The sequence below is a fragment of the Salpingoeca rosetta genome, assembly GCF_000188695.1.
Source record: "Salpingoeca rosetta unplaced genomic scaffold supercont1.3, whole genome shotgun sequence".
Lineage (NCBI taxonomy): Eukaryota > Choanoflagellata > Craspedida > Salpingoecidae > Salpingoeca > Salpingoeca rosetta.
Genome location: NW_004754931.1, coordinates 1,376,153 through 1,403,367, shown reverse-complemented (window position 1 = coordinate 1,403,367; position 27,215 = coordinate 1,376,153). Strand labels below are relative to the sequence as shown.

The window sequence follows — 27,215 nt, the reverse complement described above, 5'->3', positions numbered from 1 at the left end:
CATGAGACAAGCCAGCACACAAACAACAACAACTGAAACAACAACTTAAACGACAGCTGAAAGAACAACAACAACAACAACAACAACAACAACAACAACAACAACAACAACAACAACAACAACAACAACAACAACAACAATCGACAACAACAACAACAACAACAACAATCGACAACAAAGAGAGGACGAGAAAGAATGGTGCTCACACAAGTCCAGACCGCGCTTGAGCACGGATCACTGACAAGTAGCCTGATGCGCATGCACATACGCGCACTAGATGATGATTGTTTCCGTGTCGTTGTTGTGATGGTCTCGGAGTGGTTCTTGCAGTGAGTGCACGGCACCGCCTGCCTGGCGAGTTTGACTGCGGCTCTGGCTTTGGCTCTGGGTCTGACTCTGGTTTTGGCTTTGGCTTTGGCTCTTGTGGGACGAGAGAAGGCCGTTGCGCTCTGCCGCGTCCTCACGCTGTTCGGCAGCAAAGTGGAGGAACACCTGCACGTGCAAGAACACATGTATGCACAAGAACACGCGCACGCAGTGCAGGGGTCAACGTGAATTCCATGATGTGACAATGCACCGAAGACAACAGGCGGTGGTGGAGTCAACATACATGTTGCGATTCACACACAGCAGATGCCACGACGGCAACAACGGTGTGGAGTGTTTGGGAGTACGTCACACACGTCACACACGTCACACACGTGGCATTTCGAGGAAAGCCAGCAGCACCATGCAGCATGACTTACCCGTTCAAGCGAGACTTGACTCAAGCTGTAGTCGTCCAGTGAGAAGCGCGTTTTGGCCTCCGCCAACTTGGAGAACATGTACGACCATGACCGCGTCTCGTTCTCAATCTGTGTGCGTGTGTGTGTGTGGTTGTGATTGTTTGTGAGTGTGTGAGAGGTTGTGAGTGAGTATGATTGTTTGTGAGTGAGTGTACTTGTTTGTGTGTTCGGACAAGTGTGAGCAAGTGCAGTTGAGGACATTCTCTTGTCGCTTGTTGTCCCGTCTTGTCCCCTTTCCCAAAAAATCCGCCCTCACACACGTGTTCGCCACAAAACGCACATGATATGTGATGGTGCCGTTGTATTCTTCCTTCAGCACAGCCCCGTTGAAGTTGGCCTCGACGAACAGCTTCAGGGCTGTCGTGTCGCCAGCGGTCCCGTCCTCGTTTGGTTTCGCCCGCGCCTGCAGGGAATACCCGCGCCCAAACCTACACGGTGCAATGCACAAGTCAAGCATGAGAAAGAGTGCAGTGACGACAACACTCTTGTGATCCCTCAACCATCTCAGCCGCAGACAAGCTCTTGCGTGGTGTCGCATGAACGGCACTGTTGACCTTTGTTTGAGGTGGCCCACACCGCCAATGCACTTGAACCGGCCGTTCACCATGATGGCCAGACGCTGGCACAGCGCCTCACACTCCTGCAAATGCAGTGTGGGTTAGCGTATGTGTGTGTGTGTGTGTGGGGGGGGGGGAGTGTGCGTGACAGTGCGCGTGTGTGTGTGCAAGGGTGTATGTGCAAAGGTGTGTGTGTGTGTGTGAGCGTATGTGTGTGTGTGTGACAGTGCGCGCGTGTGTGCAAGGGTGTGTGGATGTCAACGCTTGCCCTTCTCAAAGAGCGGTCGCAAGGTCACTGCAAACACACACATGCATGCACACCACCAAGAATCACAGTGTACAGCAATCAGGTTTACATCCATCACAAGCGCACGTAAGTTGTCGTACCTCCATGCTGTGGGAAGTGAGAATGATGGACTGCCCTTGCGCAGTCACTTGCTCCAACACAGACCAGAGAAACCTTCTTGATGCAGGGTCAATGCCCGTGCTTGGTTCATCAAGCATCACGATGCTCGGCGAGCCAACGAGCGCAATGGCTGCGAGATGTGCATATACGTGCGTATGCATGTGTGTCTCTCGATGTAAGTATTGTGTTGAGCAGGCATACACAATGGTGTAGTGCAAGCGCATGTCAAGTGCATGTCGACCTGGATATTTTCACACCATGCAAGCTGCTCACATACGCGCACACACACATGGCAGGTAAAACACACATGCTCACATGCCCACATGCCTCACACACACTCACACACACACACACACACACCTGTTGAGAGCTTGCGCTTGTTGCCGCCAGAGTATGTGTACGCTGGCTTGTCCGCATATTGGGTGAGGGAGAGGCGGGATGTGAGATCGTCAACAACAGCAGTGATGCGGTCTTCAGGAACACCGCGCAGTCGCGCGTACATCTGCAAATGCTCGCGGCCAGTCTAGCATTGGAGGTGTTGTGTGTTTATGCATGTATGTACATGTAGTCGTTTGCGAGTGCACGTGCATTTGCATGTGTGCGTGTGGGTGAGTGAGTCAGTGAGCGAGCGTGCTTTGGTAAGTCGGTACATAGTTTCTTGCTTTAAGAAAAACGTTATGTGGGTACTACACACACGCCATGACACCCAAACGCATGTGGTCGACCCATCAACAACAACCCCCTTAACACACACACACACACACACACACACACACATACACACACACACACACACACACACACACACACACACACACACACACACACCAAAAGCCCGATGAGCCCGTCAAACTGGGGGCAGTAGCCGAGGTGCTGCCGGGCCTTGGTCATGTTTGAGGCCAAGTCGAAGCCCGCGATGCGAGCAACGCCGCTGCTGGGGCGGATCTCTCCTGTCAGCATTCGGAACATGGTCGTCTTGCCAGCGCCATTGCTATCAGTTGCACAAGAGAGGAGGGGAAAGAGCGTGGTGTTGATGGTGATGAGAACGGTGACGGTGATGGGGATTGGACGTGGATGAGACGCGAACAAAGCAACAAGGCGGCGCAACATCTGACAATGTACAGCTGCATACAATCCCACAAGCACACACACACACAACCCTCGGCTCACACCAGCATAAAACAGCAGGGACGATACCAACACTCCTCCCCTTACACAAACAAATCACACACACACGCCCCTGTCCCATCACCGTCACAGCAATTCAATTGTACTTACACGCCAAGCAGGCCAAAGCACTGGCCCTTGGGAACGCCAAGCGTGATGGAGTCTACAGCGATGAAACTGCGGTTCCCCTTCTTCTTGAAGGCCTTGCTCAGGTCGCGCACGGCAACGACGTCGTTGTCGGCGCCACCGGCCTCCACACGCCGCCGCTCAGCAAGCACGTCCTCGTCCTCGTCGCGGTTTTCAAATTTGGCGGCAGGAACGGACGGGCGGTGGATGACACCGAGGTCAATGAGCAGCAGCAGCGTGAACCAAAACGCGCCCGACAGGAACATGTACAGCAGCGGCTGCCCAACACCGGGGTTGTCCCATGCGAGGTAGTTGGACTTGTGCGAGTTGCAGAGCTGTCGCACAGCATCCACGTCATTGAATTGCTCGCACACGTCCGCAAAGCGGGTGTAGAGCTCGCCAAACTTGGAGTTGAGCCAGATGTCGTAGAGGGACTGGCCAAATGCGTAGTTGGGGATGAGCAGGAACACGTGGCGCAGGTCGTATGCAACCTGGTTCTCGTCGAGGATGGTGGCGACAAACACGCCAATGAGGCCGCCAATGCCCACAAAGACAAAGGCGATCGACACGGCGGCGTATGCGCTCGAGGGCGAGGAGAAGAGGAAGGACAGGCAGTAGGCAAAGGGGATGGACGCAAAGGTGAACATCATAAAGAGGAAGAAGATGAGGCCCAGGTGCGAGTTGTACGCGTCAATGTTGAAGGCGGCGATGATGATGACCAGCCCAACAGCGGGCACGAGCATGGTGAACCACTCCCAGAGAAAGCTTGCTGTCCAGAACACGTAGGCGTTGGTGCCGCTCACAAACTGTACATGCTTCGCCTTGTTGACGCGTTCCAGCAGCACAAACAGCACGTAGCTGGCCATGAGGAAGCCCGAGGCAAAGATGAGGAACACGGCCAGGTTCACGCCAATGGGATCAGAGAGAATCGAGTCCACAGCCTCTGTTGCAGACGCAGGCAGCGGGTGATTGTATGCGTGGATGGACGCTGACGGGCCCAAATACTCCCGCGCCATCGCATTCCCCAGCACATTCAGCGATTCTGTTGTTTGAGTGCGCGCGCGTGTGTGTGTGGGGGGGGGGGGCGGGGCGGGAAGAACCGTGTGGGGTTGAGCGTGTGTGCATGTGTTGCGTGTGTATGTGTGTGTTTGTGTGTTTGTGTTTGTGAGGGAGGGTGAGTGTGTGAGTGCGGGACGGTGGGTGAGCGAGTGAATGTGCGTGTGCTGCGAACATGAGCTGATGGCAACCGAGATGTCATCAATGATCACGTGTAGGGTTGTACTTCAGCGTACGTGGAGGGCTGTGGAGAGCGCGGGGCGAGAAGCCAAGATAGGCATTGACGAAATCGGGGATTGTGGCCTGTGCTGCTGCCAAGCTGATTGGCAGTGGCAATGGGGCCATTGTCGTGTTGCCGCAGAACAGATACAGCGTGTTGTTCTACATAAGGGGGCACCGCACGTGTGAATGTGTGTGTATGCATGTGCGATGATGGGTGAGGGAGCAGTTTGGGTGAAAAAGTTAAAAAGCAGCAGGCATGACCGAATGCATTTAGGCAGCTGTCGACCGGGCCAGCGTTAACCCAAAGAACACACATAAGCACACACATACACACGCAACACATGTGCACATTCGTACACATTCGTACACATACACGTGCCACACACACACACACACACACACACACACGCACACACACGCACGCACGCATACATACACAACCACGACCTCGTTTGCGAGCGTGTCGATGAGCTGCTGGGTGACATCGAGCGTGATGGCCATCAGCGGCAGTGACTGTGCCGTGACAAACAACTGCTTGTAGTCACTTGGGCGAAACTGCGTTGCGCCCGTGCTGCCGTTGGAAAAGAAAATCTGGCTAAACGCCGGATCAAGCACGGTGATGGTGTAGGTCTCATTAAAGGCGAGCGAGAGCGGGCCGGCGTCGACACTGAGGTCTGGGTGCAGCAGCCCACACTGGTTGCTGCTGCTGTTGTAGGTGACATAGAACGCGCCAGGCTCCATGGTGAACGCCGCCACATGTGACTCGAAAAAGTTGGACTGCTCGTAGTCCTGCAGGTCTTGTCGGCCCAATAGCGTGCCTGACGTGTTAATTGGGGCAGAGGCGACGTCGCCAACGACACCGCTCAGGCTACTGATGTGGTCGGTGAGATGCGAGAAGAGCGATGCCTGCAGCGGAGACGTGCGGACGCCCATGTCCGCCACGCGCCGCGCTGGCGCACGATCCAAGACTGCTCACAGGCACAGTGGCGGTGATAAAAGCATGGTGGTTGTGATGGTGGTGGTGGTGGTGCTGATGGTGAAACGAGCGAGGAATGCGAGCAAAGCATGACACACATCATGTTAAACTCGCACAATACACAAACACTGACACAATACACACACAGACACACAGACACACACACACACAGACACAGGCACACAGACAGACAGACACACACACACACACACACAGCCAACGCACATGAGCGGTAGTCGCCTGCGAGATCGTTCGGGGATGCAAAAACGGTGACCGGGTTTGGATATGTCGTCATGTCCAGGGCGAGCAAGGGCGTGTCGTTTGTCGTTTCGCCAAGCCGCGCAATCGCCAGAGCTGCGACGGCAAAGAACAGCGGAATCACAAGCTGCTTATGCATACGCGTGTGCGTGTGTGGTTGTGTGCGTGTGGTTGTGAGTGTGTGTGGTTGTGAGTGTGCATGTATGTGTGTACATGTGCGCAATTGTGAGCATACATGGTGGCTCTATAGCCCGCGTGATATAAAACTTGTCGCCGCACACACACACACACATATGCGTGAACACACGCACACACATGCCAGCACGCACCTGCGTGATGATGGCCCACTTGTTGCGAGAAGAGTAGAGCGCGCGCTTGGTAAGCATGGCGCGCATCTGCGACCACAGCAGCTGTGCACCGACAAGCGGGGTTCCGGCATCAACCACCTTCGCGCTGTGCTTGTGCTCTGCATCCACAAGCACCTTCTGCTCAACACCATCACTGTGTGCGTGGTTGTCGTGGTCGTGTGATGCGTCGTTGCTGAGTACAAGTGCCTTTTCGTTGCCCTCGCCCACCTTCAGAAACACCTCCTCCATGGTGGTCACAGAGACGTTGTACGCCTCAAAGCCAAGCTTCTCCTTCTGCGCGTCAAGCGTGTCAAACATGGCTGGGAACTTGTCGACTTGGGAATGCGGCAGGATGAACGTGAGCTCCGTGCCCACGTTGGACACCAGCTCAGAGTCCTCCACGTGCTCGGCGATGGTGGAGGCAATGGCGCCAACGTCGCACACAGGCGTCTTGGTGACGTTCATGTGGTAGCCGACACCGAACTTGCTCTTGAGGAAGAACGAGGACCCCATGGTTCGCAGCTTGCCCGCAGCCATGATGGCGATGCGATCGCCAAGGAGGTCTGCTTCCTCCATGAAATGCGTCGTGAGCAGAATGGTGCGGCCTTGCTTGTGCTTGAGCAGCAGATCCCACGTGTGTCGTCTCTTGTACGGATCCATGCCACTGCTTGGTTCATCCAGGAGCACGACTGTTCGAATGGTGGCCGGTGGGGGGGGGGGGGGGAAGGAAGGAAACAGGTGTAGAAGTGGAGCGGTTGGGTTGGGGTCAGGGGGTAGGGGTTGAGGATTCGTTAGGTTAAGCGGTCGCAAGGTGTCGACGCAAACACGTCCACACATACGTACGTATACACACACGCATACACGTGTACACACATATCCACGCATACACACACACACACACACGCACACACACACACACACACACACACACAGCCAATGCGTGTCGCCTTGCAAGACTGTCATGTGCGCACCCTTTGAATCGCCACACAGCGCAATGCTGACGGAGACAGCGCGTCGCTGCCCGCCAGAGAGCGTGTCCACCCGGTCATTCGTCTTCTCCTGTCGTCGACATATGCAGTGTTGCGCATGAGAAGGTACAACAGCATGTTGCAAGGCGGTGCGTGTGCGTGTATGTGTGGGTGCGGTTTGGGTGAGGTGGCGAAAATGTCAATTGCGTAAAGCATGCGAGTGAAAAGGAGCATCAACAGTGCCAGCAGGTACGAGAATGCCTCTGTCGCATGTTCATCACAGCTGCACTGACTGATGGCACCACGGACCTCCAAATCCAAGTCCTTGGCATACTTCAGCACCTCCTGCTTTGCCTCTTCCACTGCACAATGAAGAGATTGAACGGCAGACATGCAATTTCGTAAGGTGGCGTGATGTGCTGATGGCAACGCGTGCACGTGTGCACTCTGCAGAGCACACACACACACACACAACACACAAATTCTTGTACACATACACACACAAATTCTCGTACACACTCACGCACCAAACACGTGTGTATGTGGGGGTTGCATGTGAATACGCACCTGTGAGGCCCTTGAGGCGGCTGAAGAACACAATGTGCTCTGCAAAGGTCAGCGCGTCAAACAGAACATCAAACTGCGGACACAGCCCGAGCGACGAGCGGACCTGGAAAAAGGGAACCGTGGCCACACCACGAACACGCGCACATGAAGGTAACGATGTGCGTGTGCGTGTGTGTGTGAGTGAGTGAGTGCGTGAGTGAGTGTGTGTGTGTGTGTGTGTGTGCGTGTGTCGTATGCGTGAGTAGGAAAGTGCACGTGCTCCTTGATTCATTGAACGTGAGAAACCACAACAGAGATGCAGCCGACAGCACGTACCCCGGCCATATCTGTGGTGATGTCGTGTCCGTTGACAACGGCGGTGCCGGATGTTGGCGGAAACAGCCCGACGAGAATCGACATGGCCGTCGTCTTGCCCGCGCCTGAGGTGTGTATGCGTGTGTGTATGCAAATAAATTCAGCAAGCGTGTTGAATGGGGGATTGTGAATGGATGTGTAGATGAAAGGATGAAAGGGTGGATGGGCTGGTAATTGGATGTGATTGTTAGACGACACACGCGCACACATGTACACACACACACACAACCAAGCAGCAAAACAGTTGCCCGACGCTGTGGTCAACAATACAGTGATCCTTGTTGTCACAAACTACGCACCGTTGTGGCCCAGGAGCGCTGTAATCTGGTTCTCGGCGCAATCAAATGTGAACCCGTCCAGGGCTACCTTCTTCCCGCCCGTCTCCGCCTTGAACACTTTGCACAGGTTCTCAACATGCACCCCAATCGGTGTGCCCTGTAGTGAGCAACAGCGACAATGGCAACAGATGGCATGATGGCGATTGGTGGTTGGTGGTGAGGATCGTGCTAGTTGTGTGGACAGGTGAACGTGTTGTTGTGACGTGGCTGGTGGGCAGTTGACAAGGGTGAGTTGCCACTGCATGCGTGTGAAGCAATACGCCTGCGACACACAGTTGTGATGGTTGTTGCTGCCACACGGAAGCGTGGCGGGAAACAACATGGTGGGATGTGAACTGCTGTGATGTGATGAGTGGTGATGTGATGTGTGGTGATGTGTGGTGATGTGAACTGCTGTGTTGTGTTGTGGAGACGTGTGGTTACCTGGGGCAGCGGCTCAAAGAGATTGGGATCATCGTCTGGTGCCAGGAACAACACGTCAGTTTGCAGTTGAGGCGTGGCGTTAGAGGACACAGTGGGGGCAAACAACACAGAAACACAGTAAAAGGCGTATGATACATGTCCCGTTCACACACACACACACACACACACACACACACACACACACACACACACACACACACACACACACACACACACACACACACGGTAGAAAGTCAGCAAGAGGAGCGACAAGAGCAACAACAACGAAAACACCAAACAACGAAACAAAAGCAACAACAGTATCGTGGAACTGACTTGCGTTCTTGTTGGAGTACACGGGGCCCTTGTGGACACCGCGCCAATATGAGGGCTGGAGAAAGAAGTAGAATGGGCGGGGGATGCCGTATGTGCCCGGCAGCACGTTGGTGACGTACCAAGCGAGCACGAGGTAGATGACGCTGTCGGCGATCAGCATACCAAACACGTCCGCCATGGAGAAGCTGTCCTTCTCCGTCGATCCGCTGTCGAGATTCGCAAACGAAAGGCCCTCGCCTGCCCAACGTCGTCGTGGTAGTGGTGATCGTGGTGAGTGGTGGTGGTGGTGGTGGTTGGGGGGGGGGCGGGTTTGAATATAGGCGTTGTATGCGAGTTGTTAAGTGTGTGAGGACTGTGTAGGTTGATAAATATCAAATGCAATACGTGTGGGGCGGGGGTGTATGCACACACACACACACACACACACCACACACACACACACCACACACACACACACACACACACACACACATACACATACACACGCTCACGCACGCACCGCTGGACTCGAAGACGCTGAGGATGTATGTGCCGATACCAACACATGTTGGGGAGAGGAGACAGAACCCGGTCTTGTCGCTGGCGGAGACGGACTCAAAGCGTGGGCCGATGTAATAATTTGGGGTGAAGGCGATGAAGAACAGCAGCCCTGCCGCAGCCGCACCCGTGCTCGCTTTCGAGAAGAACGTGCTGTAGAAATAAGTGTAGGAGGAGTTGGTGTTGAGGTGAAGGGTGAGAGGTTGCTTTTGAACACACACGACCTCGGTGCGGTTCAGCTCGGGGTGCAGTGAACAAACACGGACACACTGTTGCGCAAGTGTGGTGCGTACCTGACGAGGAAGCAGAAACAAATGGTGGAGAGGGAGAAGAGGAGAAGGAAAATGAACACAACACCCGTCTCTGAATACTGCGTAAACTTTCCAGCCTACAAGACACCATCGTGTGGAACCGTTTGGGTGCAGCGGATGTAACAGACACGAGCATCCACGTGAGCGAGCATGCACGGTGGAATACAAAGGCAAAAGGCAGAGACGCGCTTGCAAGGTCAATGCACAATACGACACGCATGTGCACAACACGCACACATTCCAACCACCCAAAGACGTGCACACACACGCAAGCGAGCAAAGTCGATGTACGTGTACATACGCCACGCCACACCACGCGTGCGACGCACCTCGAAGATGAGGATCATGAGGACGATGCTGATAAAGAGAAGAACAATGGCGCGGATGAACCACGCAACCCAATGGATCTGTCATGCAGTCGTGCATGTGTATGTGTGTGTGCATGTGTGTATGTGTATGTGTGTGTGTAGGTGTAACATGGTGTGAGTCGTAGAGGTGTTGTGGGAGGAACGTACGAGCGTGCAAATGAATGCAAGCGAAGCAGGTAAAGACAGGGCGAAGAAGCAACAAGTCACCGACTTGCCACAAATTGCACCGTCACACACACACACACATGCACTCGCTGACCTTTGGATCAAGGCCCATCATCGTCATTGCTTCTTTCAACCGCTTTTCCTTCTCCTGCACAATCTGGCGCACGAGTCTGCAGGCAGACCAAAAATCAATGAGGAGGAAGCCATGTCAAAGGCGAGCGAACGTTGAGAGAGCGTAGAAAACGTGTGTGTGTGTGTGCTATTTGGACGGCCCCTGTGCTCTTGGGCAAACGTTACCAGCACGTACATACACACACACACACACACACACACACACACACACACACACACACACACACACACACAAACACAAACACACACAAAGGCGCGACACGTACGATGTGACGGTGAAGAGGAAGGAGATGACGAGGACAAACGGCAGCGTGTCGCGGAGGGCGTAGATAAAGCCGTCGGACGAGTACGCCGGCCACGGCAGCGGAGACAGCCGCTGGAACAGTGACGATGGTGATGGTGACATGAGGGATTTGAGTGGCACGAGAGGCGTGGGAGGCGGAGAGGGAATAAGCGACGATTGGTACATTCGTCACGCATTTCGAATCACACACACGCACACATACACACACACACCGGAACGACGGGGGGAATGGAGCCGTTGATGGCTGCGATGATGGCGGTGTCGAGAGTGCTCTGCAGTGACAGGAAGTGGCTCTCGTCAAAGTACGTCGACCGCACATCGGGGCCCTGTGATGAATGGGGGTAGGGAGGGGCGGTCGTTGGAAATGGTGTGTGTGTGTGTGTGTGAAAATAGAAGTGCAGGCAACATTATGCAGCGCAGAATTGCGTCGAAGGCAAAAGACCATCGGTCAGAGGTAACGTGATGTAACATACACACACACAAAAAAACAAGAACACACGTCCACACATCACCAAACACCATCCATCCATCCATCCATCCATCCATCCATCCATCCATCCATCCATGCACGCATCCAGCTCCTGCGTGGACTGACCAGGGCTTCAAATTCTGGATAGGAGCGCTCCGTAGCCCAACCCTCAAAGCTGTTTGAGGGCAGGCCCTCTGGCATGCGCATGACGTAATGCACGTGGTCTGGCGTGAACCCCAGTGGACCTCGCCCGCCGCTGCCGTCATCCTCGTGGAAGATGACGGCTGTTCAGGACGGCGTGACGTGATGCGTGCAGTGTGACAGCACATGGACACAAGGCATGAAGGTGTGCACGAGAGGTCGTGTGTTAGGAACGAGGAGGTGACGTGAAAGGTACAATGAACGTGGCTACACGACACCACAAGCAGACACAAACAATGACGTGATGCTGGTGACACTGGCCAGCGAGGAGGCGACGGTGGTTGCTGCAGCCATTGCGCAACAGACACGAGCGCCAGATGCTAGATGTACGACGCAGTGCTACAGCGTACCAAGGCCAAAGCTGTTGCCGCTGCTTTGGTCGTAGCCGGTGAGCAGGTCTTCCTCTGTTGCATATCCCGTCATGTTGTGCGGCCCGTTGACAAAGTCAAACGCGAAGAACGTCGTCAGCAGCTGCTGGAACCGCTCCATCACCTCGTTCACTGAACGTGCGAATGTGTGCATGTGTGTATGTGTGTGTATGTGTGTATGTGTGGAAAAGGGGGAGGGGCGACATGAGTTGATGTATGTCTGAATGCATGTATGCGTGCATTTGGGATCAGCCTGGTGTCGTTTCCACATGCAAAGTGTGCGTGCCGCTGCAACGGGCATGAAATTATTTCCCACTCACAAGCTTTCATCCGCACACACACACACACACACATGTTGCACACATGTTGCACACACACACACACACACGTTGCACACAGCGACGACGGTGTACCTTGAGGAACATCATTTGGTGCGTATGCGATGACGGGGTAAATGGTGTCGGAGTCATCCTCAAACTTGATGGGGAAGCTGTTGGGCGTCCCAAACACGGTGAAGAGGACGGGCCGATCTGGCTCGCAGTTGAAGTCGTCAAAGAGCTGCGAGAATTCGCCAAACTGCTCGTTGTGGTAAAACCGCGGGTAGTCCAGTCCAGACACGGCCCGGGAACAAAACGTGGCTGCAGCAACAAGGAAAAGTGTGCATAAATGCAGCAGTGAGCGCGTATGCAGGGATGTGTGCATGGGTGTGCATTGTAAAAAGAGAGAGAATGTGTGTGCGTGTGTGTGTGTGTGTGTGTGTCTGTGTGTGCGCGTGCCTGAACCCTTCTCATACACACACACACACACACGCACGCACGCACACACACACACACACCCAGCACACATCACACGCATGGGATTGTACTTACTGTCTGAGAACTTTTCGGTGTCGATGATGGAGCGGAGGCTCCACAACAGCAAGAAGAGCAGCACAGGCACGAAGATTTCCGCACAGGTGCCAAGAGGGCGGCGTTTCTGAAAAGTGACAGTACGCCCAGGGGAACAGGAGGAGGAGGAGGAGGTGCTGTGAGGGACGGGGAGCGGGACTGTCACACACAGCACACAACACACACACACACACACACACGCACACGCGCACACACACACACACACAGCACACAGCACACAAGCACGCGCACACACACAAGCACACACACACACAGAGCACACACAGCACATAAGCACACAAGCACAAGCACACACACACACACCGCTACGATCAAACACACGCTCACGCTCACCAGCAACAGCCAGTTCTTCCACAGCAACAGCCGCAGCTGCGTCGCTTTGCTTGCGCGCATCTTTGCGAGGGAGGCGAGGGGGCGTGTGAATGCGTGCGCCCGTGTGTGTGGCTGGGAATAGGAGCACAAAGTCGTGTGCGTGTGATGATGCGAAAGACTTGCGTTTGACGCAACAGATGACGCGAGCAGCAGTTTGGGCGCCTTTTGTTGTTTGGGCCGACCGATGTGATGAGTCATCATTTCTTGTACAACAGCATATAGTGTAGTGCCTACAAATTCCACCAACACCAACCAACGAGCAACAAGTCGTGATGACTGGGTGGTTCTTGGGTTCCGCGGCTGAGGTTGTCGCGGTGCTGTGGCCTGCATGTACGTTCCACCCCTGCCTGTGCGCGCGTGTATGTATGCATGCGTGTGTGTGTATGTGTGTGTGTGTGTGTGTGTGTGTGTGTGTGTATGTGTGTGTGTATGTGTGTGTGTATGTGTGTGTGTGTGTGCTCATACTTGAGGTGGGTGGCCTGAAGAAAGCGTTTGCACGTTACATTATGTTATGTTGATCTGATCCACCCGATGTGTGGTGTTGATGATGTCTGACATGGCGTTGATGGTGATGACTCACATTGGCTTGTTGACGACCGGGATGTTGACGCAACGGCCCAATGCTGCTTGCTCCTCCTCCATAGATGCTTCCTTCAAAGCCATCCAAACCCGCAACAACGATGAATACGTACGCGCTGTGCATGGGCCGTTGAGGAGTGAGCGACATGTTGAAAACGCGCTGCGTGCACCATGTCGTTTGTTTATGTGCATGTGGTTATGGAACGCTCCTGACCATCTGTGCTTCTGATGACACCCACACGCACACACACACACACACGCACACACACGCACACGCACACACACCTGTCTGCTTCTGCTTGTGTCTGGGAAATGCACGACAACAGATGCGATGGATGAAGTACTGGGTTTGCTACGCCGTGTCCTTTGCCGTGTTTGCAGTCGCAGACATCCTTCTTTCTTGGTAAGGGGCCGTGTGTATCTGTGACACATGTGTGTATCTGTTGCACATTTATCTTCCATCTCATGGCATTGCACATTTATCTTCCATCTCACGGCATGACCCTTGATCACACCACGGAGCACAACAGCAACAAAATCACGCGCGTGAACACGCATACTTCACACGCAGACATGTGCGCCTGTGCGAATTTCTCCATGCGCTCACGTGCACCACACGCACACAACATACAACACACACGCACACACACACACACACACCTCTGTGCAGGGTGCCGTTTTATTATGTGGGAAAGACAGTGTGTTTGTTGGCGCTCGTCTTCAGCAAAGAGGTACGAGCATACCCCCAGGCTGTGCTTGGCGGCGGCTTGCTTTGCTGATCGACTGCTTTGTGTTGCTTCAACTAGCGCTCACCCGGCCCTCTCCCCTCTTGCTGCTGAACGCCCCCTGGGTCTGTGTGCCACATTAGGCGGCCGACAGTGCGTACACGCGCGTGATCCACCCCACCTTGGTTGCCGGTGAACCAGAGATTGACTCCCTCGTCAACGAACTCAGACAGGTAGGTAGGTGTCTGTATACGTGCATGTGTGCGTGTGCGTGCGTGTGTGTACGTGTGTGTGCGTGTGTGTGTGTGTGTGTCTGTGTGTGTGTGCGTGCGCGTGTGCGTGCTTTCCGGGTTGCGCCCACACCACACACAATTCGCTGTCCTTCCTTGTGTTGCTCACACGTGTACCACGTGCGTTACGACGGCCACGCCAGGGTGTACTGCAGTGCTTGAGACGGTGGTCCACGACAGCCATGCACAAGGGGCACTCAGCTTTCGTGTCCATCATGGCCTCTCTTACCCAGGTACAAACATGCACACGTTGTCTGTGTGTTTGCTTCTTCGTCGCCACTCCCTCCCTTCCTGGCTGCTGAGGGTTTGGCATTGTGAATTGCCCTGCCTCTGTCGCATTGGTTCATACTTCCCCTTTGACATTTTCCTTCCACCCTCCCCTCCATTCCCCCTACTTTTCCACCTCACCCCCACCAACCACATCCCCCCCCCCCAATTTCTTCGCGTACAGCCTGCACCCTCAGCAACAGCCACACCCACAGCACCGCCACCATCATCATCATCGTCGCAGCGCACCCGTCGCCGTCAACAACAACAACAGCCGGACCGCCGAGGACGAGGACGTGGAGGGGGATGGGCTGACTCTTCAGCTGATTCTGTCGTGCACGCCAGCGACGATGTTGATGTTCCCCACGCGCGGCACAGGTCGCATACCACCACCGGCCGCTACTGACTGCCGCGATGCAACGCACCTGATGTGACCCGTCTCTTTCTTGTCCGGACTTGTTATCATGCCGTTGTGCCTTCATCCTATTGTCACGGGATGTCTCCCTGTCTCTGGCTTGACTTAATCATCAGTTTATCGTGGTGCCTGTAACGTAAACGAACCCGCTTGCTTCTTTGAGAGTGGTAAACACGCATTGGGTGAGTGAGTGAGTGAAAACATTTGTCTTCATATGTGAATGCACCTTGGTCTCTGTGTGTGTGTGTGTTTTGTGTTGTATTGTGTGTGTTGTGTTGTATTGTGTTGTGTTGTATTGTGTTGTGTGCGTGCCCGCATGGTGCAGTTCGGTGTCATCAAATCATGCTTTCGCGTGTTTTTCAATTGTGGAGCGCGTGTGTCCAGCGTGGTGGCTGGCAGGGACGCCTGGACGCGGCCATGAAAGAACAAAAGCACACACGGCCGAGAACCGAGCACCGTGCGCTTTGGCAACAGAATCATTAACAGTCAGTCAGCATAGGCGAAGGAAAGGAAAGAGGTGAAGGTGAAGGGAAGGGAAGAATGAAATTGACGCAAGCGGTGTTTAACTACGCCCGCTCACTCGCTTTTCACATCTGTGGCGTTCACGCTTGTAACATCTGAACACGAGCAAACACAAACGAAACGAAACGAAACGAAACAAACAAACAAACAAAAGCAAAGCTTAGCAGGTGTCATGTCATGTCACGACAGCTCGACAAGGTTTGCCGAGTCTGGGCGTGGGCAGGGGCGCTTGAGCCTGTCATGTGCGCTGGTGACGGAGTGTGTTTCGTGGTAGTTGACAATGGCATTCAAACTTGGGAAGCGGCGGTCGTTGCCAACAAGCTGCAGGAGGACGGGTGGTGTGCGAGGTGAGGAAAGCGCAATACGGATGGTGACGAGGGCGAGTGAGCGAGGCGCTGGGGGGAAAGTGGGAAGCACGGGGAAACTTGCGAGACGACACGCACACACACACACACACACACACACACACACACACACACACACACACACACACACACACAGGCACATGCGCACACGCACACACATAAGCACGCAGCACGCACGCACGCACACACACGCACGCACAAGCAAGCAAGCAAGCAAGCACGCACGCACGCACAAGCACGCACGCACACACACACATACACACACTCGACCCACTTGATATTCCTCATCGCCGTTGACGTTGATCATAAAGTGCTTCACGCGGCCCTCGTGGATGAGCGAGAGAGAGTATCCAAATCGACTCTCCGCCACACGCACCAGGAACGTTCCGCTCTCCTTGTCACGCAGCATGTGTTCGGCCTCCTGTTGGTGTGACGGTGCGTGTGCGTGCGTGTGTGCGTGTGTGTGTGTGTTGGGAGTGTGTTGCAGGTGAGCGACTGTTGTGACTGCTTGAGGGAACAGAGCCAGAGATGCACGCGCAGAGCCAATGCCACAGACAAAACTATGCACACACACACAAACGATACGCACGAACAACCAACAAACAAGCATGCGACACACATACACACACACACACACACACACGATACACACACGCGCGCGCGCGATACCCATGCACGCACCCTGCGGGAGATGACGCCGTGGAACCACTGTGCAAACGAGTTTTCGGCCATGCCTGCGCCCTTTTGCTTCTCCACATCACGGAACCACTTGACGCTCTTCGCCCGCTGGTCTGTGCGTCGCCGTTGCTGCAGTGACGGGCTGTTGCCGGCAGGCGTGCGCGGCGGCAGTGGTGGGTTCGGGTTGTGTGGCGGATACACCTCTTCCTCCTCATCGTCCTCCTCATCGTCATCATCATCGGCACCAAGCATGTTGTCGTCGCTCAGCTGTGCGGCCTGGAAGCGGCGTTCGTCCAACTCGCACATGTGCAATAGGACATCACGGACGCCCAGACCGGCCCTTTCAGCGCCAATCAGGAAGCGCTCGGCCTGCTTCTTCTCCTCGGCAGCAGCAGCCATGATGGTGCGCACACGCCGGCGCGCAAAGAACCCGCGCACGGCGCTCTGCAGCCTGGAAGCAGCCAGCTGTACGGGTCGCACGGCGGCGCTGAGATGGTCCACGTGCCAGTAGCGCAGGAACACCTTGGTCTTGCCAACAAAGTACCTGTGGATGGCGCCAGAATACACAGCACAACGGGGATGTGCGCGCGTGTGTGTGTGTGTGTGAATTTGTGTGTGAGTGTGAGCGTGTGCACGTGTGTGCGTACACGTGTGTGATTGTGACGTAATCAATCAGCGCCAACACAAACGTGAGCACAGCAACACGAACGCTCATATCATCATTCACACCACCACCAACGCTGCCAGTTCTGTTACATGTTCTCACCCATCGATGCCGGCGTTGTCAAGGATGCGGCGGCACGTGGCCTGGGCAGACGCGCTCTCTCCAACGTTCCACGCCAGCACTTTGTACCTGCAGAACCCGAATCATGAACAGCGGTGCAGTCGAGTGATAGTGGTGAGCTCAAAGAACCACATGCATGGTGGAACGTACATGGATGTTGCGCGCGACACAAAAACACGTACACACATGCAACACGAATCACACAAATTCAACAACACATGCACGCCCTCACATACACACACACACGCACACACGCACATACACACACACACGCACGCACACAAGCACACGCACACACGCACACACGCACGCACGCAGAAGCAGCTGTGCTTTACCTTGAGACAAAGTCTGCAAAGAGGGGCCTGTATGCAAAGCCTTCGCGACGAATGCGTGTTGTCTCGAGCATGCCTGTGTACTTGAGTTGCTTCGACACCAAGTCTTCATCAAACAGCTCACACTGCTTGTCCAGGTTTGGTTTCACGCAGCGAATGAAGTGCGGCGACGCAACGTTTAGCCGCCCCATCAGCTCGGACAGCGATTTCTACGTGTGTGTGTGTGTGTGTGTGTGTGTGTGTGTGTGTGTGTGTGTGTGTGTGTGTGTGTGTGTGTGTGTGTGTGCGTCGATGTGAGTGAGCATCGATGCGTACACTTCGTGTTCAAGTGCATAATGATGCTTGCAGCCACGCGCGGTTGTGTTGTTGGCAAGAACACAGTACCACTCCGGCACGGCTTCCCGTTTCCCTCGTCCCTGCTAACGCTGACAACCCACTCCCCATCCCAACCATCCCACCAAACTCCCACCTTGAATGTCGTGGCAACGGAGGCGCGCTGCTTGCGGGCGAGATCGGCGCGTGCCTGACGTGTGCTTGCACGCATGAGGGCCTTGGATTCCTTCAGGTTGAGCAGCTTGCCCTTGGGGCCGTGTTTGCGATTGCCCTTGACCGCTTTTGCGGGTTCAGCACCAAACAACTTGCGTACAAGCTCGTTCTCACTGTTGGAGTGGGGACAGACAGTGGATGTGCGGGCGTGTGTATGCATGCATGCGTATGTATGAGGATGTGTGGGTGGGGTGAGAACGTGACATAGGGGAAGAAGTGAAAGCGTGGGTGAATTTCCCTCCAAGTCAACACTTGTCGTCACCCTAACAAATGCAAATACAAGCACACGCACATGCATGAACATTCACGCATTCATACAAGCACACAAGAGCATCTTGTGCATTTTCACATGCACACACGTGCAAACCACAGAAACTTGCCTGACGCGGAGGGCGCCAATGACATCAACTGCGAGTGTGTCTCTGTTCTTGTAGAGGAAGCCGTCGGCGTCATACTCCACGTGTCCAGCGTAATGACGCAAGGTGAACTGGCACTCGTTTCCGCGCGGCCGGGTGTAGTCGTTGTGCTCCGTGAAGCGTCCATGCAGCTTTTCCACAAGCGTGTCGTCTGTTGCGCGCGGGAAGTTGCTCTGTCGTGCATGCATGCGTTCGTGTGTGAGTGTGAGTGAGTGTGAGTGAGTGTGAGTGAGTGTGAGTGTGTGAGTGTGAGTGTGTGAGTGTGTGTGCGCGTGCGTGTGTGTGTGTGTGCGTGCGTATGTGCGTGTGAGTGGTATGACAGCGACTCATCATTCACAACTGTGGCCAATCACACTTCTAGAAAAGCAGTCACGCACACACACACACATATACACACACATATACACACACATGCACACACGTATACACACCCATATACACACACACCTCTTCGTCTAGGACGGCGATGAGCCCCGTCTTTGACTTGAGAAACAGGTCAAGCAGGGGCTTGTTGTCTGTGTAGGTGATGGCGGCACCGTCAATGCCCTCGCGTTCGTACTCCACAAGCTCCATGCGGAAGATGTGCTCGTTGAAGAAGAACTGCAGCTGCTCGTTGGCGAGGTTGATGCACAGCTGCTCAAAGCTGTTGGTGTCGAAGCACTCAAACCCAAAGATGTCCAGGATGCCGATGCTGTGGTCGGAAGGGTTGCGCTTGTGCGGGCCGAGGAGCTGGTTGCACCGCTCGAAGATCCACGAGAACGCGCGGTTGTACAGCGCCTTTGCTGTTGCGTTGCGGCAGTCCACGGCCTCGTGTAGCTTGTACGCGCGCTCCGTCTCCTCGCCGCGGATCACGTTCACGCTGCGGGTGAGGGCGAGCTTGAGCGTGTGCTCGTCCAAGCCAAGCTGCGCACAGCAGTCCTGCAGGAGCGCTTTGTCGGCGGCCACCTCCGCTGCATCGCCCACGTCTGTGAAGTCCAGGTTGCCCAGCAGCAGCACGCCCGAGAGGAGGGCCCACAGGTTGGCCTTCTCGTCGTCGGTGAAGCCGATGGTGCGGATGCACTCGTGCAGCTCTCTGCTTGCTGCGGCGAGCGCGGGGGTGCCAATGGCCTCCAGGGCATCTGGGTTGCTGGCAATGTAGCCGTACTCCTCTGGCTGGCGTAGCGCATATGTGATGCGGTCGTCGTCGGTCGCGCCGGCAAGCAGCAGGTAGAACACGTGGAAGGTCTGCTCGCCCGGGTTCTGGTGCACGACGCGAGACTTCTCCAGGAGGTACTGGCTCATGACGGCGCCGCGGATGCTGCCGTCCTTGCTGAACACAATCTCCGTGAACTTGCCGAAGCGGCTGCTGTTGTCGTTCATGAGCGTCTGCGCGTTGCCAAACGCCTCCAAGAGCGGGTTGACCTGCACCAGCTTGGTGTGCAGGCCCTGTACCTCCGAGCCGTGGCTCACGTGGATGAGGTGCTTCACAAACAGCTTTGCGGCCTCTGTCTTTCCTGCGCCAGACTCGCCAGAGATGACACACGCCTGGTCCTTGCCGCCTTGCACCATGTTCTGCACATGCGAATGTTGGGAGGGGGTATGTGTGCGAGTGAGTGCATGTACATGTGCGTGCGAGTGTTTGTGTATGAATGTGAGTGTATGTGTGTGCGAGTGTTGTGTGTGTATGAATATGAGTGCATGTGCGTGCGTGTGTGTGTGTAAGCAGCCCAGGCAATCGAACACAGACACATACACACACACAGACAAACCACCACACAAACAAACACGCACTACACACACACACACACACCTGGAAGGCGATGTCTGCAATGGCAAAGAGGTGAGGCTTGACGGCGCCCTTGTCCCCAACAACAGCGTATTTGCGCGCTTGCTCATCGCTGTACAGGCCGTCAATCTGCTTGAACGGGTTCACTGCATGCGCAAGTTCGAGGGGAGGCAACGTGTGTTTGTTTAAAAGGATCGCGTGTGTGTGTGTGCGTGTGTGTGTGCGTGTGCGCGTGCGTGTATGCGTGTGTGGTTTGAGTGAGCGAATCACATACACGTGTCAAGTCGCACGCATTCACACACATGACAAAAACACACACGCATACACAAGCGCACACAAGCACACGCATTCACGCACATGACAAACACACAAGCACACACAAGCACACACGCACACGCACACGCACGCACACGCACACACAAGCACACACACGCACACACAAGCACACATAAGCACACACGCACACACACGCACCTGAGACGAGAATCTCGCCCACGTAGGTGTAGATGACATCGTTGTCGAAGCGAGTTTGAAGCTCCTTGAGCAAAGTGGCCTCGTCCAGGTTTTCCAGCGAGGCCAGGTTGTCCGTGACGCCGAGTGCAGCCATGGTGAGGTCGCGTTGCACACCCTTTCAGTTGTTGCTGTTGCTCAGTATTCGATGCTCGGAGGTAGTTGATGCAAGTTTCTTGTTTGTGCTCAGGCAGTCAAGGCCGTCTCACAAATTATGCAGGGTTGCTGTGTTGATCCGCTCGAGGGATCTGGTGTATCTGTGGTTTGGTGTTGGTTGGATCGGAGAATGAATGCCTGCCTGGTTGCCGAGATGAACAGAACGCCGGATTGGTGTGTGGTGTGCAGCAGATGCGGTAGGTATGGCTGTTGTGAGCGGATGGTGCTGCTGTTGTTCCGTGGCTTGCTGCTGGTGTGGCAGGTGGTGCTGCTGCTTTGTTTGATGGATGGGATGCCTGGCGTGCCTTGCCTTCTTTCCACGGCAGTGTGGCGAAGAACTTGCAGTGTGCGTGTGTGTGTGTGTGTGTGTGTGTTTGTGTTCGCAAGTTGCTGTTGCTGTTGCTGTGGGTATTCGGAAGTTGCCGTCGCCAAAGGGTGGGGTGGATTGTGAACAATGTTTGCCGATCAGCAAGCAAGCAGGTGAGTGAAGCAAAGCAAGCAAGCAAAGAGCTGAGCAATCGGTGTTTGCGGCATGAGATGTGACTTTGACACATGACACCCTTTGATCCTTCGCGCTGATGCGCAGCCAAACACACAGCAGCCGCACAACCCAACAGCACAACCATCTCTGGCACTGGCATGCATGTATGTCGTCTCGAAGGGCGGAAGGACTTGGCACAACGCCACAACTAGGCGGACAAACGCCACCGCGCCTTGACGGGGTATCGAAAGAAAGACGCCTTCAGATAGTCTGGACTGAATTCAGTTCCACGTCAGGACACACAATATGGTATTTTATTGCTGAGTCAGGGAAACGAATCGTAGATGCTGACCAGCGCACAGAGTGGCAAGCGAAAAATGCTTGGAAGTGCAAGGTTCGCTCGTGTATCCACCACAGCGCTTGGGGTTGTCAAACTGCGCACCCGCGCTCACAACAACCCGGAGCACGTGGCACACTTTTTGCTTCCGCCTGGTTTTTCCTCTCTGGTGTGTGTGCTGTGTTTGCTTTGCTTGTGCTTTGCTGTGCTTCGCTTGTGCTTTGCTCCCTGCTTGAGTTTCAGGCACTTGCGCTGCCGTGCCTTTTTCCACTTTTCGCTGCCACGTCCAGAAGCCCGCCTCCTGCCTCTTGTCGTCTCCCTGGTAAGTGTGGTTGGCCACGCGTGCTCTCTTGCTCAGGTGGGGGCAGGTGAGGGATGGGTGTGGTTTGGGGCGAGGCAGCGAGGCAGCGCACCTCCTCCCCTTCCCCTCAAAGGAGGAGGAGGAGGAGGAGGCGACCACAGCATTCGCAGATGGGAGAGGGGCGCGCAGTGGAGCGGTGTGGGCGCGCGCGCGCGAGCAAGTTGACTCTGCGTCCGCCCCTGCAACAGCGTGAAAGAGATGAGATGAGAAGAAGACCACAACAGCGGTGTGCAGCAAGGTGTCAGTGCGGCGCGCGCTTCCTCCACAAACCAACAACCAACCGCATTTTGTGCGGCGGGTGTTTGTGTTGGTGCCGAGCTGGTTCCGTGTCGGGGTTGCTCGAGACCGTGCGTGAGTCAAGGAGGGGCTTGGTCGGTTGGTTTGGTGGTGAGGTGTGACAGCGCAAGTTGGGGAAAGCGGTTGCCCGCACACCAAAGCATTTGATGTCTTGTCCCTCCTCCTCCTCCAACAACAACAGCAACTGCTTTTTCTCTTTGTTCCTTGACACCATTTTCCTGAAAGCCAACAAACACATCCTTCATCGATACGAACGAACAGCTCACAATTCGTTCTCTCTGCCTCCTCCCCTCTCCTCCGACAGACAACAACAACAACCACGATGCTGTACAACCAGGTCAACATCCGCGAGCGCCTCGCCGCCGCGCCCGCTGGCAAGAAGAAGCTCGCCTTCTTCGAGGACTTCATGCTTGGTGGTGTTGCCGCCGCCGTGTCCAAGACGGCTGCCGCCCCCATTGAGCGCATCAAGCTGCTCCTCCAGAACCAGGGTGAGATGCTCAAGACCGGCTCCCTGGACCGCCCCTACTCTGGCGTGATGGACTGCTTCGGCCGTGTCATCAAGTCTGAGGGCGTTGGCTCTCTCTGGCGTGGCAACGCAGCCAACGTGCTGCGCTACTTCCCCACACAGGCCCTCAACTTTGCCTTCAAGGACAAGATCAAGGCCCTCATCAACTTCAAGAAGGACAAGGACGGCTACGCCATGTGGTTCGTCGGCAACATGATCTCTGGTGGTCTCGCCGGTGCCTTCTCCCTGCTCTTCGTCTACTCCCTCGACTACGCCCGTACCCGCCTTGCCAACGACAACAAGAACGAGAAGAAGGGCGGCGCCCGCCAGTTCAACGGCCTCGTCGACGTGTACCGCAAGACCATCGCCTCTGACGGTGTTGCCGGCCTCTACCGTGGCTTTGTCATCTCCTGCGTTGGTATCATTGTGTACCGCGGCTTCTACTTTGGTCTGTACGATTCCCTCAAGCCCCTCCTCAGCGAGTCCCTCCAGAAGAACTTCATGGCCACGTTTGCGCTCGGCTACGGTGTGACCGTCCTCGCCGGCCTCGCCTCCTACCCCGTTGACACCATCCGCCGTCGTATGATGATGACCTCTGGCGAGGCCGTCAAGTACAAGAACTCCCTTGACTGCGCCGTCCAGATCATGAAGGCCGAGGGTGCTGGCTCCTTCTTCAAGGGTGCCGGTGCCAACATTCTTCGTGGTATCGCTGGTGCTGGTGTGCTCGCTGGCTTCGACAAGGTCAAGGAGTACTACATTGCCATCCGCCACGGCGACGAGTAAACACAGGAAACCATCGAGCTCTTCTTGATGTTGCCTTTCTTGTCAAATCGCCTCTGTTGTCGTTGTGTGCTTTGTGCCTTCCTGCCCTCTCGTCTGATGTTTTCTGTTGCACGGCCACAAAGCCAACTCCCTTTTGTCCCCATCATGCTACCTTCTTTCCCCCTGGCCCTGCAGCCTGTCTCTTCGTGTGTTTCTTTCCTCGCTCTCTCCGTCTCTGAACCTACTCCAGACGATGTGTCCTCCTTTTGTCTCTCGACCATATAGCCAGCTGGTTTGTTTGACATGGTTGTGCCAATGTTGCAGTCCACTCCCCCCGAGTACACGGTCCTCTCCCCAGCAACGAGGATAGGTGGATGGTGTCAGGGAAAGAGAGAGAGAGAGAGAGTGTGTGTGTGTGTGTGTGTGTGTGTGCTCTCGTATCAACAGTGCACCGTTGGTTGGTGGTTCGTTTATCAATCAAACGTGTTGCGCTGGTTGCAGTGCCGCGCGCCTGCGGGAGGTACATCCTCAAATAAGTATGATAGGCGTCAACGCAACGCATGGAGCCGTTTGGCATCATTTCACATGTCACATCATGGGTGCTAAGACGAGGAAGGTGGCGGGACACGCTCAACGGCAGTGCGAGGAGGAAAGCGTTTGCGAAGCAAGACCTGCATCCCATAGGCGACCAGCAAACACACTGGCACCAGTGTCAGCATGGTCACCCACCAAATGTAACTGTCCGGCGCCTCTCTCGTCACTGTTGCGGTTACAGGCAGAACAGGGCGTGGGGGTTGGGCAGAGGGGGGGGGGGTGGTCAGTGATGCGGGCAACATAAGTGAGGTGAGGTGAGGTGAGGTGAGGTGAGGTGAGGTAGAGAAGGAGACGACTAAGCACAACAAGCTGACTGAACAAGCACAGGTAACTGAACAAGCAGAGAGCAAGCGGCCAACGCACACACACACACACACACACACACACACACACACGCACACACACGCACACACACACACACACACACACACACACACACACACACACACACACACACACACACACACACACACACACACACGTATGTCTGACCTATGCATGAGAGGATAAAGTTGAGGACTGCGAGGGAAGCGAGGTAGTCCCATAATCGTGGATGGTACGGCCAAATGCAAGGTGCAATCACGCTTACGGCAAGCATGCTCACGACAACGTTCACCCAAGCGGCTGGAAGGCGTGCGCAGCAAGAAACGACCGGTGAGTTGTGACACCGTGTGTGTGCACGTGTGTGTATGTACATGTGTATGTATGTGATTTATTGTGTGTATGTGTGTGTGTTGTGTTGCGTGTATGTGTATGAACAGCTCAAACGCACCAAGGCCGCGGTTATCCGAGAAGCTGTGTTTCAGCTCAAAGGGAAGGGTGCCCTCAAGCCCAGTGCTACGTGTGAAGAAGTCAACGAACGGTGAATGAGTGGGGCGAGTGAGGAAGTGAGAGAGTAAGGGAGTGAGAGAGTGAGGGAGTAAGTGGGGGAAGGAGACATCGACACACACACACACACACACATGCAACACAACACTCACTCACATGCGCACGCACGCACACACACACACACACACACACACATGCATACACATGCACACACACATATGCACACACACGCACACACATGCACACACATGCACAAACATGCACAAACACGCACACACACACATGCACATACACACATCTGCACACACACACACACATCTGCACACACACACTCACTCGCAGATGGGTCCAATCAGGCCCGAGAAGATGTATGCGAGCGAGTAATACGCAAGCGAAAGGCAGAGCAGGTTCAAGGCCACCGTGCTCGGCTGATCCCCCTCCCCTGTCCCCGCTCCACCACCACCTCCACCCATGCTACCGTTGTTGTGCTCGCGCCAAGCACACCAAGCACAACAGCTCCGTCGTTGTTTGTCGTCGTTGACAACAACAGCAAAAAACGACTGATTTCGCCAACCGAACCAGCACCCTACTAGACAACGAAGAGGACTGCTGCCTGCTGTTTGCCTCTCCGCACGCCTGGGTCTGCTTCAACGTTTGTTTGGTTGTGGTGCTTGGGCTGTCGGTGATCGGCAAGGCCGTGATCGCCGCTGCCGTCGTTGATCGTTGTGGTTGAGGCGAGGAGACGCAGAGCATACAAGCAAGTCGTGGTGCACAAGTGTACAAGCTCGCAGATCGGCATGACTGGCTGGTCGAGTGGCAAGGTTCAGCGGCTGAGCTCGAGCCCGACAAACGAGCTCCTTCAACTGTCGCCCATTGACAAGGCTGCCTTTAACAAGCCCCTTGTCGCCTTTACACCACACCATGTGTCCACAGACCAAGAAGAACTCAAAAGGTTGTGTGTGTGTGTATCTGTGTGTGGATGTGTGTGTGTGTGCAACACCAGGGCTTTGGTGTGCCTCCTCCTCTTTCTCCTCCTCTTTCTCCTCCTCTTTCTCCTCCTCTTTCTCCTCCTCTTTCTCCTCCTCTTTCCCCTCCTCTTTCTCCTCCTCTTCTCCTTCCTCCTCCGTCGCCTCCTCTTCTTCTCCTCCTCGTCTCTCTCCTTCGCTTCCTATCTCATAACATGTGTGCTCTCCCTGTGATCTACTTGCTGTGCAATCAGGCCCAAGCTCCCGTTTCGGCTCACGGGCGTGCTGTATCTGCTGCTGACCATCGAGTTCTTCCAGGTAGAACATCGCGTCTGGACGCAACCGTACACCTTCCGCGTTCTACCCCATCACCCTTTCCATGCATGTGCCTGCCCACCGACTCACGCGATCGCGCCACATGATAATGCTTGTGTTGGGGTTTGTGCGCCTGCTCAACAGGGCTTGGGTGTGTTGTTCACGATGGGCGTCGGCGAAGGCAGCTGGCCCAAATCGTAAGCCCTTCTCCTTTCACTTGGCTTCATAGTCACCTCTGTATGCCATGCTCCTTTGGACGCTCGTTTCACCCAGACGCATGTGCGCGCGCACACACACACACACACACACACACACACACACACACACACACACACACACACACACACACACACACACACACACACACACACACACACACACACACACACACACACACACACACACACACACACACACACA

At 55.0% G+C, this 27,215-nt stretch overlaps 6 protein-coding genes across 6 annotated transcripts; 3 read left to right on the top strand and 3 right to left on the bottom strand.

Moving 5' to 3' along the window:
• Window positions 1–139: 139 nt before the first annotated feature.
• On the bottom strand, window positions 140–13,103 carry PTSG_01877 (ATP-binding cassette protein). The gene is made up of 30 exons (XM_004997800.1): window positions 12,962–13,103; window positions 12,590–12,695; window positions 12,134–12,358; window positions 11,703–11,852; window positions 11,278–11,435; window positions 10,895–11,008; window positions 10,645–10,754; window positions 10,341–10,416; window positions 10,043–10,120; window positions 9,696–9,790; window positions 9,365–9,555; window positions 8,866–9,102; window positions 8,551–8,585; window positions 8,089–8,224; window positions 7,751–7,854; window positions 7,436–7,538; window positions 7,178–7,230; window positions 6,872–6,959; window positions 5,883–6,589; window positions 5,521–5,680; window positions 4,767–5,287; window positions 4,334–4,478; window positions 3,027–4,083; window positions 2,577–2,739; window positions 2,109–2,271; window positions 1,730–1,878; window positions 1,340–1,425; window positions 1,066–1,213; window positions 747–854; window positions 140–492 (listed from the first exon to the last, which is right to left on the bottom strand). The coding sequence occupies exons 1-30, from the start codon at window positions 13,019–13,021 to the stop codon at window positions 274–276; spliced, it is 5,745 nt and encodes a 1,914-aa protein (XP_004997857.1). The 5' UTR covers window positions 13,022–13,103; the 3' UTR covers window positions 140–273.
• A 109-nt stretch (window positions 13,104–13,212) lies between these two features.
• On the top strand, window positions 13,213–15,430 carry PTSG_01876 (uncharacterized protein). Its single transcript, XM_004997799.1, has 7 exons — window positions 13,213–13,330; window positions 13,645–13,688; window positions 13,906–13,982; window positions 14,250–14,310; window positions 14,448–14,537; window positions 14,738–14,827; window positions 15,046–15,430. Exons 1-7 carry the CDS (start codon window positions 13,273–13,275, stop codon window positions 15,265–15,267), a joined length of 642 nt encoding a protein of 213 aa, XP_004997856.1. The 5' UTR covers window positions 13,213–13,272; the 3' UTR covers window positions 15,268–15,430.
• Window positions 15,431–15,618: 188 nt separating this feature from the next.
• On the bottom strand, window positions 15,619–21,965 carry PTSG_01875 (MYO1B protein). The gene is made up of 10 exons (XM_004997798.1): window positions 21,159–21,965; window positions 20,709–20,830; window positions 19,367–20,470; window positions 18,884–19,092; window positions 18,427–18,616; window positions 17,961–18,166; window positions 17,608–17,694; window positions 16,845–17,385; window positions 16,438–16,584; window positions 15,619–16,119 (listed from the first exon to the last, which is right to left on the bottom strand). Exons 1-10 carry the CDS (start codon window positions 21,289–21,291, stop codon window positions 15,979–15,981), a joined length of 2,880 nt encoding a protein of 959 aa, XP_004997855.1. The 5' UTR covers window positions 21,292–21,965; the 3' UTR covers window positions 15,619–15,978.
• A 309-nt stretch (window positions 21,966–22,274) lies between these two features.
• PTSG_01874 (ADP/ATP translocator) lies at window positions 22,275–24,454 on the top strand. The gene is made up of 2 exons (XM_004997797.1): window positions 22,275–22,490; window positions 23,131–24,454. Exon 2 carries the CDS (start codon window positions 23,149–23,151, stop codon window positions 24,112–24,114), a length of 966 nt encoding a protein of 321 aa, XP_004997854.1. The 5' UTR covers window positions 22,275–22,490; window positions 23,131–23,148; the 3' UTR covers window positions 24,115–24,454.
• A 93-nt stretch (window positions 24,455–24,547) lies between these two features.
• PTSG_01873 (uncharacterized protein) lies at window positions 24,548–26,063 on the bottom strand. The gene is made up of 4 exons (XM_004997796.1): window positions 25,852–26,063; window positions 25,460–25,524; window positions 25,180–25,311; window positions 24,548–24,853 (listed from the first exon to the last, which is right to left on the bottom strand). Exons 1-4 carry the CDS (start codon window positions 25,986–25,988, stop codon window positions 24,696–24,698), a joined length of 492 nt encoding a protein of 163 aa, XP_004997853.1. The 5' UTR covers window positions 25,989–26,063; the 3' UTR covers window positions 24,548–24,695.
• Window positions 26,064–26,079: 16 nt separating this feature from the next.
• On the top strand, window positions 26,080–26,996 carry PTSG_01872 (uncharacterized protein; the record flags this gene model as incomplete). The annotated part of the gene is made up of 3 exons (XM_004997795.1): window positions 26,080–26,467; window positions 26,735–26,798; window positions 26,940–26,996. Exons 1-3 carry the CDS (start codon window positions 26,313–26,315, stop codon window positions 26,994–26,996), a joined length of 276 nt encoding a protein of 91 aa, XP_004997852.1. The 5' UTR covers window positions 26,080–26,312.
• Between the last annotated feature and the right edge of the window lie 219 nt (window positions 26,997–27,215).